Source organism: Octopus sinensis, unplaced genomic scaffold, assembly GCF_006345805.1.
Source record: "Octopus sinensis unplaced genomic scaffold, ASM634580v1 Contig11067, whole genome shotgun sequence".
Classification (NCBI taxonomy): Eukaryota; Metazoa; Mollusca; class Cephalopoda; order Octopoda; family Octopodidae; genus Octopus; species Octopus sinensis.
In genome coordinates this window covers 35,001-50,687 of record NW_021832255.1, presented here as the reverse complement: position 1 = coordinate 50,687, position 15,687 = coordinate 35,001, and the positions used below count along the sequence as shown (strand labels likewise).

The window sequence follows — 15,687 nt, the reverse complement described above, 5'->3', positions numbered from 1 at the left end:
ATATATATATATATATATATATGCATATACATACTAATATATCTACCCATACGTATACATATATACGTATGCGCATTTATCTGTATGTACGTGCGTGAGTGTGCATTTTAGATTTGTGTGTATGTAAATACAAACCACATACCGTATTTGTCCAAACACACACATGCACACACATACGCATACGTGTTTAAAAATGTATGTGTTGCTGTGTAAATTTATGTATTTCGTGTGTTAATACACATATGTTTTATTATATAAATGTACATATTTGTGTGTGTATGAATGTAGAACACACACAGGCATATATATATATATATATATATATTATATAAAAATATATATATATATATAATATATATATATAATATATATTATATACTATATATACGTCTATATTATATTTATATATTGTGCTTGTGTGTGTATACGTTATCACACAAATGTGTACGTATACATGTGTGTATCTGGATGTATAGATGTATATAAACACATATGCATTTTGTGTAAATATTTTTATGAATTTGTGTATGTGTGCATATGTATGTATATGTATGAGAATATGTATGTCCCCACATATCTCCCAACATCTATGTTTCCATGCGTATGTATATGACTATACATTTGTTGTGGTATGTGCAAATCTTTTTATATCTAAGCGAATATATGTGCGTCAAGATAAGCACGTGAACGTGTTTATATAATATAACGCTTTCGTATGAATCAATACAAATGTGCCCATGCGGCAGTGTTTGTTTGTTTGCATTTATCTGTATGTAAGTGCGTGCGTGGGCATCTTTTCTGTGTGTGTTCGTGTGTGTACCTAAACGCAAACCGCATACTCTATTTGTCCAAACACACACACATACAGAAGCGCAAACACATATACACACATATTTATAGGCGTGTTTACATACATGTTTATTTATATATTTGTATGTGAATATATATATATATATATATGTTGTGTGTGTGTATGTATGTATATGTATATGTCTGGCAATATATATATATATATATATTATATATATATATGGATATATATCCTGTGTGTGTATAATGGATATGTGTTGCGTGTATATATTATATACTTCCATATATATATATACACATAAATAGATATATTTATATATGTAATACTTATATATATATATATATATATAATAGATATTATATATATACACAAAATAATAATGATGAATGTGTGGATGTGTTGTGTATACGCTAGGTGCTTTGTGGGCGTATGAGAAGTGAGGATAAATGGAAGCAAAGCCAAGAATATACAACATGAGGAGATAACAATATTAATTTTTGCATTTGCAAATATTGGTATATTTCAATGATTGCAGAACCTTCAATACATTATTGCATTCCCCATCAACAGCATTGCAATAAGCATCACCTCATCACAATTCCATCACAGATATCTTCGTCATCTCGGTGACTACCGCCTTCGTCGTCTTCGTCATCGCCTGCATCATCGCCGTCCGCATCGGCGTTGCCTTCGTCATCCTATCAGCTCAGGGCACTCCTCTACCACAGTATTCTTACTCAATGCATCTTTATTATCAGCAATAACTGGAAATATGAACCAGCATCGTCACTAATAGCAAAGTATCCTCTTTTAACAAGCAATAAACGTCACACCTATACCCTTTCTAACAAAGATATGTGCAGCTTTTTCACCATTATTTCTGAAAAAAATCTATTATCGCAGCATGAGACATTAACATACAATAAAATCACAATCTCTACCTCAGTAAATCCAGTTACTACACCGATATTGCTACCACAACTAATGCCATTACTAGAATCATGAAATAAAATTCGCTGTATCATAACATGAATGTCATCTCTGCTTATATATCTAACAGAAGCAATAAGCAATCCATTGAAGGATCGACATATAGGAATTTTATTGTGACTACTCAGTTTTATTTTTTATATATATATATATATATATATATATTTTTACCTGCTATAGATATCCATAAATATGCGGGATACCACACCCTGTAAATAAAGGAAAGCGATAAGTGATACGGTATAGCACGGTGAACTATAGTATGAAAAAGACGGCCTAGTTACGGCTGGAGTTTTATTTGCTTTAACGACACAAAAGAGACGGCAACAGTGACTTCAACAATATGTTCAGCAATAAAAAAAAATATTATGTCTAATTCATTGCAAGTTATAGAGATGAATAACAAAACAGTAACCAAAAACTGAAGACCCACTCTATTAAATCTCAGACATGCCAAGAAAAACAAAAAACATCGAACTCCCTTCTTGACCATGTACCACGTACAAGAGGTAGTTTCAAATACTAGTGTAGTTTGTTCAACGGTGGTGCCCCAGTATGACCGCAGTTTTCGAGCTGAAACATTTTTAAGGATTTAAGGATTTATACATACATATATATATATATATACATACATACATACACACATACATAAATATGAAATATTGACCATGTAATTCTAGCTGAAGAGGTCTAATCAAATTTACGAAAACAAGTGCATTTAAAGAGTCCGAAACCTCGGTACAAGTCTGTTAGATTCTGGGATGTCCATTAATCTACAGTTCTTACTAGAGGTAAGACGAAATTTTCTACGTTTGCTGCCGTCATACGTCTTTGCAAGTATATACAGTGAAGATTAACTATAGTGTCGGAAATTTATCGACTGCTATTTCCTGTAAACATTGGTGCCTTGATGTACCACTACTCTATATTTATGTGCATATAAATATATATATATATATATATATATATATATATATATGTGTGTGTGTTTGTGTGTGTGTGTGTGTATGCGCGTATATATGTGTGTGCGTGAGAACTTCTCTATAAAATGTATATGCATGCGCATTTATCGACATATGTACTTATGTGTATATGTGTCTACGTATGTACAGTGGGCATGGCATAGATATTCTATGCATCCGAACATGTCAATGTATTTTGTTGTCCGGAAAGTTCGTGCCGATTTATAGTAGCTTACATTTCGACTTATTTTAGAACATGATTGATTCTATAAAATAGGATTTGACTTACACCTCCATTTAAAGCACAGTTTAAGCTATCTTTTCGTGGAAAAAGATTTATGTTCCTATAACCTGTGTTAATTCTGTAACCCTTTAAAATGGAAGATAAGGAAGTACATTTTCAGCACTTAATGCTTTGGGAACCAGACAAAAATTGCTGCAGCTCGGCTGGGATGTGTTACACCACACTCTATATTCACCAGATATTCCTCCGTCGGATTTCCACTTATCCAGGTCTCTGCAGAATAGTCTTAATGGTAAAAATTATAATTCTTTGGATGACGTAAAATGACACCTTGATCAATTCTTTGCCATGAAACCACCTCATTTCTGGAAAGAGAATATTGTCAAGTTAAAGGAAAGATGGAGACGCATTGTGCAACAAAATGGTTCATATTTGGTTGATTAAGAATGCAATGGCAAGAATATATTGACCTTTTTCTTTGCTTTAAAAGTCGGCACGAACTTTCCGGACAACCGAATATATTCATATATAGTAATTATGAACATATAGGCGCAGGAGTGGGTGTGTGATAAGTAGCTTGTTTACCAACCACATATGAGGAATATTTGAAGTATCTATTCTTCAGAGACGATTCCAATCACAACGTGACTCTAGAACAAGACCGAACCAGTGTGGTTTCCGCCCAAATCGAGGCTGCACCGATCGAATCTTCATCCTAAGACGGATCCTCGAACACTGTTCGTGCTTTCAGCAAAAAACAGTCATCTCCTTTGTTGATTTTGCTGCTGCATTCGACTCCGTCGATCGTGACATCCTCTGGAAGGTCATGCAGGCAGATGGTATCCCACCTAAACTTCTCAATCTTATCACAGCTTATTACTGCTCAACAAGATCCCGCGTATGCGTGTATGGTGAAGTATCGGAGCCCTTCGAAATAGGGTCTGGCGTTCGGCAAGGATGTGTTCTTTCGCCAACTCTTTCCAATTACTCCATCGACTGGATCACCACAAATGCATTAAGGGCGTTCCCCGGTATCACTGTAGGTCACAACTTTTCCGTCAAGGATCTAGACTACGCAGATGACATTGCGATACTTGGCGAAACATTTACTGACTTCCAGTTTGCTATCAATGAGCTCCAGCGTATTGCATCGCAGATTGATATGAAAGTCAATGCTTCGAAGACCAAAATCCTCACAGCTGGCTTTGCCCCACCAGACAAAACACCCATTGTCCTCAGTGGTGATATTCTTGAAGAGGTTGAAAGTTTCAAATACCTTGGCGCCATCATTACAGCTACAGGTCAAGGTGAGGCTGACATTAAAACACGAATCGACCTCGCTCGCCAAGCCTTCAACCGACTCAGTGCACGACTCTGGTCAAGATCTGAGATCCGACGCACCACCAAAGTACGGATCTACCAAGCACTAGTGCAAACGATTCTCCTTTGCAGCAGCGAGTTATGGCTAACGAGGGTGGAAGATATTAAGCGACTAGAATCCTTCGATCACCTCTGTCTACACCGCATCCTTCTTGTCCGATGACATCACTTTGTCTCCAACATTCGGTGCGACACCATTGCAGAATCACCTCCCTCCGACAAGTCATCCTAATGAGACGTCTGCTTTGGCTGGGTCATGCCCTCCGTCGTCAACCAGGAGAATTCATCTACGAAACAATTGCCCCAGCTCCCCTTCAGGGTTGGCGAAAGCGATGTGGTGGACAACGGAAAACCTGGCTGATAACAGTCAAGGCTGATCTAGAACACAACCTAGGTTCCTATATCTACGGCGTTCGCCGCTGGAATAAGGAGTGGTTGGAAATCACGCGGTCGTTAGCCTCAAATCGCCAGGCCTGGTCGGCGTTTGTGAGAGATGCAGCATTGAGGATGAATGAAGCCAGCCCAGCCCATCCCGGGTGAATGCTGTCAAGTCAGTCAGTCAGCCACATAGTTCCGGGTTCAGTCTCACTGCGTGGCACCTTGGGCAAATGCCTTCTACTTTAGCCTCGGACCGACCAACACCTTGTGAGTGGATTAGGTAGACGGAAACTGAAAGACGCCTGTCGTATATATATGTATATATATATATATATATATATATATATATATATATATATATATACACACACACACACACACATCGCTTGACAACTAATGCTGGTGTGTTTACGTCCTCATCACTTAGCGGTTAGGCAAAAGATACCGATAGATTAAGTACTAGGCTTACAAAGAAAAAGTCCTGGTGTCGATTTCCTCGACTAAAGGCGCTGTTCCAGCATGGCCGCAGTCAAAATAACTGAAACAAGTAAAAGAGAGTAAAAGAGAGAAATCTTGAAACATAACATTCACAGATTTCAGCTTAACTCGAACCTGCGAATATGATTACGGATATGCACCACTACGGTCGAGCACATGGTTTTTATGTTTTATGTATATGTAGAAATATCTGGCTATTAACTCGTATACATCACACTCACTCAGATTTGGCTGCGTCTGTCCTAATGAAACGACAACTGATAACGAAATACCTATATAAACACATACCGATGCATGTCTGTACATATATACATAATTATGCTCGACATTTCACGAAGATCATGAGGTGCAACACCCATCCCCCACCCGCACATATTCTCAACAATCTTCTGCTCTCTCTCTTTCTCCTTATTTCTCACACGCTCTCACTTTAGCTTCAATATTTTCTTGACATATTTCTTCCATGCTAGAAGCAAATGAATTATTTACATCACGTTTAAAAATCATGACTTTTTTTCTAGATGAAAAACCGGAAATTTTCGCTAAAACAAAAACACACAAAATATAATATATAACCAAAAACAAAAATATCAATTCCCATATATTTTCATCATTTTCTTTTTCTTTCTCCTACATTTCATTTCTCTAAAAATGTAACATAAAATTTATTAATGGTCGTGCTGAAAATATAATTTTTAAACTTTTTTGTTTATAGTTATATTTCCTATTATTTTCTAATTAGATAACGCTTCAAACATTCCATATCAATTATCATTTAACTTACAACATTTTTCTGTAACATAAATTTATGTATTTATGTCTAATAAAATATAAGGAAAAAAATGCATGCTGATATATGACTTTGATAAATTTTAAAATGATATTTCATATACGCCTCTATTTAAATGCAACACATATGATTTTAAGAACCATTTGTTAATTATTAAATTAATTTAGTCAGGTTACATTACATTCCTAAATATAATTTACATAAATTTCCGCTAATTAAAATTTAAATAAATTATTTTAAAAAATATTAGAATGACTAATTCTAGTAATTAATTCTTAAAAAGAAATAAATTGTGACAGGTAAAATATGGTGAGCGACTGGCTTGCATTTCCGCTCTTTTACTGTTAACCATCGTTTCAACCATACAGACTAAATGGAAATTTCACCGTCTCCATTCCAGCATTTATATCCCTCTCCAGGTGTGTGTTATCATTAGTGTGAATGTATGTATGCATGCAGGCAGGCAATTATGTATATATGTATGTATATAGAAGTTGTCCAGGCTACATTTGAACTTTTTCAGGAGCAGCTTGCTGTATTGGTAAAGAGCCAAAGGCGTGTCCGCATCCCGGGGTTCATCTCCAGTCTTTGAACACGGCTTTAGGCACGATTACGACATCTACGTGAAGCTGCTGGAGACTTTCATCATTGGTTACCGAAGGTTGCCGCAGGAACCTCATATACGTGGCTGTTGGTATTATTTCATTGACAGCCCATCGATACAATCAGAAGTGAGTCGTCGAATTATTATAACTTCAATGAACGCAATATCTAGCCTCCAATGGATTAGTAAATATGCACAGGAATGCGAAAGACATCAACAAGACTTCTTGCAACTACAAAACCGAGCAGAAAACTAACATCAATTGCGTGTCCGATGATCTTCCTAGGGACAGAGTGAGAAAATCATAGAGAAGAATACGCAGCCGTCTTCAGGACGTGGTGGAATCTTAGGTCAGCTTCCTTGAGTAGATTGTCATCTTGCAGCCATAATCTTGTTGTTATTTTTCTTTTGATTTTGCTAAAATATATTTATTTTGGGTGGGGTATAGCGCTTAATCTACTTTCTTATTAAAATGTCAAATTTACCCAGACATTCTTGTATGAATATTTTGCAGCGACGTACATATTTTACGATTATGAATAGAAGGCAATCAGTGTTTCCATTAATTCCATTGATTGAAAAAATTTGATTGTCTTCAGGTATTTGTCATGAATTGTGCGCTCTTATGTTTTTACCTGTTTATGTATACGACATTTAGCAGAAAAAATAAATGAAATGTTCCCTTTATAGTCTTGGGTAAAATATAAAAAGATGGTTTTCATAAAAAAAGATATTTAGGAGACAATGTTTCAGATGGTCTTTGCCATTTTGAATCTATATCAGTGTGTGCGTGTGTGAGTCGGTGTATGTATGTATGTATGTATGTATGTATGTATGTATGTATGTATGTATGTGTGTGCCTGTCTATCACTATGTATGTATGTATTTATGCATGGGTTAGAGGTAACCCAAAGTGTGTATGAAGTTTTCGGAGGGTTGGTTAGAGACGAAAGACAAGAATTACAAATATTTTCCAGTGTGGATAATTTGTTGAGTGGATGTGATAGGATATTTTAGCAATTTTATCCTCGTCTTCTCAGAGGATGTTTAGCAATAGAATTCAACAAATTGCTTGTAAAAGGTTTTAAATATGTGTACGCGTGCGTGAGCTCGTAGAGTGTTACTTATGCCTGAGTTAGTTTTCAGCTAATTGTAGTTAGCAATAATATATATCGTGTGTGTATATATTGAATAAATTTTTGGTATTCAGAAGACCCATTCTCTTTATAAGTGTTCAAGAAATTTCACACTACCTTGGCTTTGTTGTGTGATTTCATTTAATATATATATGTGCTGGAACAAAAACAACTGCAGCGTGGAAGGTGTTTACAAGCCATTTAAAAACACAGAAAATCCGTAAGATTCACCTACACATATAGATTTAATTTGCCAAAATATTTTCGTCGCGTTGAGACTGCGACCTCTTACCTGATGAAATACCATGCTGCACGGTATTTTCTCAGTGAACTGGTTGCGGTCTCAAAGCGGCGAAAATATATTGGCAAATTAAATTTAGATGTTGAAGAATATCTCACGATTTTTCTGTTTTTGAATGGCTCGTAAATACCTTCCTCGCTGCAATTGCTTTTGTTGCACCACACGATCACAGATCAGGCCACTTGCTATGCAAGTACATCTCCGCAATATATATGTGTGCGTGTGTGTATGTATGTATGGATGTATGGATGCATGTATATATGTACGTATTATGTACGTACGTACGTACGTATGTATGTATGTATGTATGTATGTATGTATGTATGTATGTATGTATGTATGTATGTATGTATGTATGTATGTATGTATGTATGTATGTATGGGTGTGGCACTCGATGAGGGTTCTAGTTGATCTGATCACTGGAGCAGCCTACTCGTGAAATTAACGTGTAAGTGGCTGAGTATTCCACGAACACGAGGAGATTCGGCGTAACACAGAGTGTGACAAGGCTGGCCTTTTAAAATACATGTACAACAGAAAGAACGAGTGAGAGAAAATTGTGGTGAAAGAGTAGAGCAGGGTTCGCCACCACCTCCTGTCAGAGCCTCGTGGACCTTTAGGGGTTTTGGCGCAATAAACGCTCACAACGCCAGCTCTGGGAACGGAAACCGCAATCCTACGACTGCAAGACCTCTGCCCTAACCACTGGGCCATTTTGGCTCCACTGTATGAATGCATGTATGTATGTATGTGTGTATGTATGTATGTATGTATGTATGTATGTATGTATGTATGTATGTATGTATGTATGTATGTATGTAACATAGCGAACTGTTCTATGATAGAAAAATCCAATGAAAATGCTCCTCCATCTACTGAGAGCATAAATATTATTTATTTAAGGGATACAATACATGAATTGTCGCCCCCGTCGATTTCCAGAGCATTTTAGATACAAAATAATAAGAGAGAAAAAGGAAAAAATAAAAAAAAAAATTCAAGAGTGGGAGAAACTGCTTCTGTTTGCGTTATATGCGAAAATCTAATTTCGGTCCAAGTTTGGATTTTGCTATGAAGTCACAAATAGTCCATGAATGATTTTGATCCTGCCTGAGACCGCGAAAATGTGAATGTATTGCGTTGGTGCATAAATATTGTGGGGTTTTTTCAACAAATTTTATTCAACAAAAACAATAACATCTAACAAAAACATCTTTAAATATTTATTCCGGTTTCGGATGGTATTCACCATCTACTTCAATTACTGCTTCCCATTTGCTTGGCAGACGGTCAGACTGTCATTTAAATATGTTTTTGTTAAATATCGTTATTGTATTTACTCTTTACTCTTTACTCTTTTACTTGTTTCAGTCATTTGACTGCGGCCATGCTGGAGCACCGCCTTTAGTCGAGCAAATCGACCCCGGGACTTATTCTTTGTAAGCCCAGTACTTATTATATCGGTCTCTTTTGCCGAACCGCTAAGTGACGTGGACGTAAACACACCAGCATCGGTTGTCAAGCAATGCTAGGGGGACAAACACAGACACACAAACACATACACACACATATACACACACACACATATATATATATATATATATATATATATATATATATATATATATATATATATACATATATACGACAGGCTTCTTTTAGTTTCCTTCTACCAATTCCACTCACAAGGCATTGGTCGACCCGGGGCTTTAGCAGAAGACACTTGCCCAAGATGCCACGCAGTGGGACTGAACCCGGAACCATGTGGTTGGTTAGCAAGCTACTTACTACACAGCCACAAATATTATTGAAATAAAATAAGCCGCAATAATTATGCACCAACCCATTAGAATATGTTTTTATTGATCTGCTTCTACAACTGAAACCGTTTTAATGCTTCATAACGCATTTTCCGCCAAGCAGGTCGATCCGACCAATAACTTTCCCAAGATGTCAAATTTAGTTGTAGAGATTTTGGGGATTCTTTTAATGATTATCCTTATAACTAAGGACGGGATGTCATTTACTGCAGTATCCCCTTATTTGTTATGCATACAAAAGATTTTTCGGAATACGGTCACCTTTCATTCGAAATACATGCATTATATATCTGCCTTAATTAATACTGGAGATATCCACATTTCTTTAACTTTTTGACATTTGATACATCATGTTGCCGTTTTATTTTGCAGAGATTGTGCAGACAGTACAAGCGCATCGGTGGGTAAGTGAATGTAATCGGTAAGGATATTGTCGCGAATAATAATAATTATAATAATAATAATAATGATAATAATAATAATAATAATAATAATAATAATAATAATAATAACGATTATAATAATAATAATAATAATAATAATAATAATAATAATAATAATAATAATAATAATAATAATAATAATAATGATAATAATGATAATAATAATAATAATAATAATAATGGTAATAATAATCGAAATTATATCTTTATCAGCAAAGATCAAGAAAATACTGCTGTTCATCAATTCATCATATACTAGTAAAATAATGATAATCTATTGTAAATTTTGGCGCAACGGCGGCAATTTTTAAGGGAGAAATCAAGTCGAATACAACGATCCCCGTTCCTGGCCCTTATTTATTTTATCGATCATAAAAAGATGAACGAAATTTTCACACTGATGGAATCTGAATTCAGAGTGTAATGGTTTCGAAGAAACACGGTTAAACACACTTTCTAACGCACAAGTTCATAATTCGACAAACATGGACAGCTCTTATTCTAATAAGGTGCCATTATCTTTACTGGCACCTCGTCTTTCTTTCTCTTATATTTGCCTTTTTCCATATTTCCCAGGAAAAGCCTTAAATCATTTAACTCACAAACTATTGTATTATTTTTGACCGCTTTTTTCTTCTTCTTTCTCTCTATCATTCCTCTTATTTTCTCCAATGCTGAAGCATGTTTTTGTTGTTTGTGTGTCTTTCATTGCCTATTAGTTTATTAGTGGGCGTGTATATCAGCGAGTAAGGGTAAAATTATTTATATATTAAACATGCAAATACACTACAGTTTTTCACCGTCCTCACTTAAACATGATATAAATAAATAAAACTAACAACAGAAATAATCATATTTTAGAATATAAATATTTGACAATATGTTGATATCATTAAAAGATGGCCTCACACTACTCCCGTATAATTTACTTTATAGAAATATTCATTTGAAAAACTGAAACTATATTTTGTAACAAACATTTCATCAACTCTTTCTCGTTCTGTCCATCACTCTTCCTCTCTCTTTCCCTCTATCTCTCTCTTTCTCTCTCTGTCTCTCTCCCTCCCTCTCTCTCAATGAGTCAAATTATATTTTTATTCACACAATGCTTTAAAGCGATGAATTTCAAAAGTGAAACTGCAACTCTAATACCTTTCTTAAACATCCATGGATAAAAGAAATAGTCATTTATTCCATTCATCAAAGGGGCAATTATTATAATGGAGAAAAAAATTATGAGAAAAAAAAGAAGACGACATATATTGAAATAATTGAAGATATTCAGTAGAAATTTGTTAGAACCACAACTTAGGAATGAAGAAGGTTAGAGGGGAGGAGAAATTGTTTTGAATTAAAACCTCTATAATCAATATAGCATTTGTTATCGTTCTCGGAATATTTTCAGAGAAAATTACTAAGAAAAAATGTCTGGCGATCTGCACAACATCAGTAGAAATCTGTAATATATTTTAATACTAGAAAATTCCTAAACGAAACATATGAAAAATAAACGAATGTAAGTTGTGAAATAGCATTGAAATATCTGCAATTGAAAGCAAAATTTCAATGACGTGTTGTACAAAATTAACAATGCAGTATATGTGCCTTTGACTTCTACATTCTTAGGCTTCGCAATGCGAATGTTAACAAGGATCGCAAAGAACAATGTTCGCTATTTTCTTCAATTCTATGAAATATTCTATAGAAATATTCTTGTCATTAATTTTCTTATAATAAATAACATGAATAAAATTCATGTTTGCTCTTTCGCATGCAATTTACTTTTTCGCTTTTTCTTCTGCATTTTCGAAAATTCAAGTTCTCTGATGTCTATTTCGAAGCATTCTGAATGAGCTATAATCTCTTACACGTATTTCTTTGGTATTATATATAATTTGCCAAAACATAAAGTGTAATTTTGACTTACGAAAGAGAATAGTGTGAAAAGATGTAAAATAGAAGTTTGGTACCATTTATACTTTATTTAGCTATTCAATACGTTTTTATCTCGGGCTTACACACTTAGAGCATCTTTTGATTCTGTCACCAATTGCCAAGAATTTCTGTTTTTCTACAAAGAACCACTTCAATTACTTGCAGAAGTTTATCGAGATAGTAATATCAGTGGCATAAAGCAACCTTGTTTTTGCGAAGTGAGAGGTACATCTATGCTAGGAATAAAATGTTTTGCATGCTCTGTTTCTGGATCTCAGATGCTACTATCTACAGCATGAATATATTATGCATAACATATACGCCATACATGTGTGTATATACGTGTATGTGTGAGTGAATGAGTGTATTACACATTCGCTAGCTTTCTTACAAAAGTGTCTAATTCACTTAGCTTAGACATTTTGGGGGACAACCAGATCGAACCATCTCAAGTGTAACTGTCCGAAATGGTCGTAACTTCGTACTTGACTGATGAAATAAAGCCAATAATGACCCGTCCTTTTTTTGCCTGTCCTTCTAATTGTTGTTTCACATTTCCGCCTTTGTATCGTCTATCTGTCTGAATGTTTTAATGTCCTCTATTGCATTTTTGTTCCATTATATATATATATATATATATATATATATATATATATATAATATATATATATATATATATATATATATATATACCTACTCGTATATTCACATATGCTGAAGCAACAAATTTCTTACAAACCTTGAGAAATATACCCAAACAATGAATATATGACCTATATTCACGGATAACATAAAAATAATATATATATATATATATACATATATAAAATGTGAAATGATAGTAACTTAGATATTTCTTATTCTATGCATCTGGAGGTTTGTAACAGGCTAAAAAATAGTACTTTTGAAACTTTTGGTAGCTATGTCCAGGACGTGTCGCGTAGGGACATCGACGGATGTGAGAATGGTTTTAATGGCTACAAATTTCAAGATGCCGGTTCGTCTTAGTTTGCAATTGGCGATATTTCGGAGTTTAAAACTTATGGCGGATAATCATACTAGTGCTTCTGTTCTAATGAGCTGTATTATATACGTACGAGTAAATTTCACGTGATTATGATACATATTCAGTAAATTTGTGGAATACATTCAAAGCAGTTGCACGTAGATGAGTGGAAAGGACTTGCGGAAATGCTGATTAATCCAGTTAAACTTCTCGTTTCAGCTCTGATTGTGCTTAATTTTGGGTTTGAATTTATCATATTCATTAAACTATGGAGAAAGCCACTCAAGGGATGTTCATCATTATAATGTGGTCAGCCATTATTAAACATCTCTCTCTCCCTTCCCCTCACTCTCTTCCCCTCTCTCTCTCCCCTCTCTCCCTCTTTCTCTCTTTGAACTGATCAGTTGGAAACTTTTCTGCTGACTCTCGTGAGTAGATTACTAATTGTAGCTGTCTCTGTTTGGAATTTCTACGGATAACGGGAACAGAAAATTTTCCTCTTTTGACTTTCTATAACCTTAGTACTAGATTATCTCATTGACTTACAACATATAGTTAAACGGAATTTACTACGTTATCGTTAATATTTCATGTAGGGAGATTTCTTGAAATCTTCATGAGATTCTTCGTGATCTTTACCATGCTGTAGCCCCTTTACAAAGAATAAGTCCCGGGGTCAACGAAAGATACAAAACTTAATGAAACGTGTGATAAGAGCGCAATCGTGTCGGTAAATCAGAACAAGGGACAACTTCCATATCGATTTATTTGAAATGACGACGAACAAAAACGACACCTTAGAGATTTCAGCATGTTCCTAATAACAGGATTGCTACTTATGTATATTTATCACTGAAATCACGAGCTTTCCTGTTTCTTGGACTCTGATATGAAACATCCCATTTTCTGTCTGCGTAATGTCAAGTATGGTGGTAAAAACAACGGTGCTGTAACTTCATTGATTGAAGTTTACAGCCAGTCTCATATCACAATTTACTATAAAGAGAAGGTTTCTACATGCGTAGATTATTTCATTCCTGTAGGAGATAATTTGCTAGCGCCCAGGATTTGACAACACGGAAATTATTTCATTCGTGATATATTGAATGACGTTCTGGCAAGGAAGAGCAAACGACCAACCCATTTTAGGAGCCAAGATCACCTCATCACCTGCTGCTAAAGTAATTCCGTGTTGCGATCTCCAAATTCTACTTCTGTTTTTAGTGAAGGTGTTTGTAAAAATGTTTCGCGACGCGAGGTTTCATATTTTATTTTCGTCACAAATGATTTTCTTTCACGACACGAACCTATACATTGAGTCATTCTTTAAGTCGTTGCATGTAAATAGCTTACAACGCAAGGACGGGGTTAAAGGTGTTGCGTTCATTACTTTTGCGCTATATTTATCACTTATTCAGATAAAATCCTAAAGTCGATCTCGGCGGAATTTGAACTCAGAACGTAACGGCAGACGAAATACCGCTAAGCATTCCACCCGGCGTGCTAAAGTTGCTCTCAGCCCGCCGCCGCGAAATACAGAGTATACTGAGAATGGAAAAAACAACCTTGTGCTTAAATGGCAGACTGTACATAATTTCCATTTATATATCTTTCAATTAAATTAGATGGAAATAAAAATGGCAAATTTTTTTTGTCTTCCCGACATGTAAAAGAGCATATTTATTCAGGAAAAAAAAATCAGTTAAGTACCTGCATTAATGAGACAATTTGATATTAACTAGAACTATATTGCAAATATTACAGTCAATTTTAGAAATTCAGCTTTCGTGCGAGTTGGGAAATATTTTATTACCGTTGCCTTCCCAGAGATTCAATTTATATGTCATATACATGATAAAGCTCCAATGTAAACAAAAATTTTCAATGTAATATAAATGAATATAGTTTCCCGTACATCCACGACCTTTACTTTCCATTATATTGACTTCCACTATAAACACATAAGCTTACATGTGTCGTAGCACAATGCAAAATGTGCGTACCATTTTTATTTTTGCTGTCTTAGATGAATGTATGAGTATTTCAGAATACGTTTGTTTGTCTGTCTGTCTCTCCCTCCCTCTCTCTCTCCCCCTCTCTCTCTCTCTCTCTCTCTCTTAGTAGTTTATGAAAATTTGAGTTACAGGGAGCTAAAAAAATATGTTTTGGGTAATACATACATACATACAAATATATATATACATACATACACACACACATACATACATACATATATATATACTCTTTTACTCTTTTACTTGTTTCAGTTATTTGACTGCGGCCATGCTGGAGCACCGCCTTTAGTCGAGCAAATCGACCCCGGGACTTATTCTTTGTAAGCCCAGTACTTATTCTATCGGTCTCTTTTGCCGAACCGCTAAGTGACGG

At 35.1% G+C, this 15,687-nt stretch overlaps 1 protein-coding gene across 1 annotated transcript in view; it reads left to right on the top strand.

Annotated features, from left to right (window-relative positions):
- Nucleotides 1-3,833: 3,833 nt before the first annotated feature.
- Nucleotides 3,834-15,687, top strand: part of LOC115228842 — a gene marked incomplete at its 3' end in the record, with an annotated part of 23,206 nt that continues 11,352 nt past the window's right edge. Inside the window, exon 1 of the mRNA XM_029799313.1 lies at nt 3,834-4,415. Coding sequence (XP_029655173.1) covers nt 3,834-4,415 — 582 coding nt within the window. The remainder of the gene's footprint in view (nt 4,416-15,687) is intronic.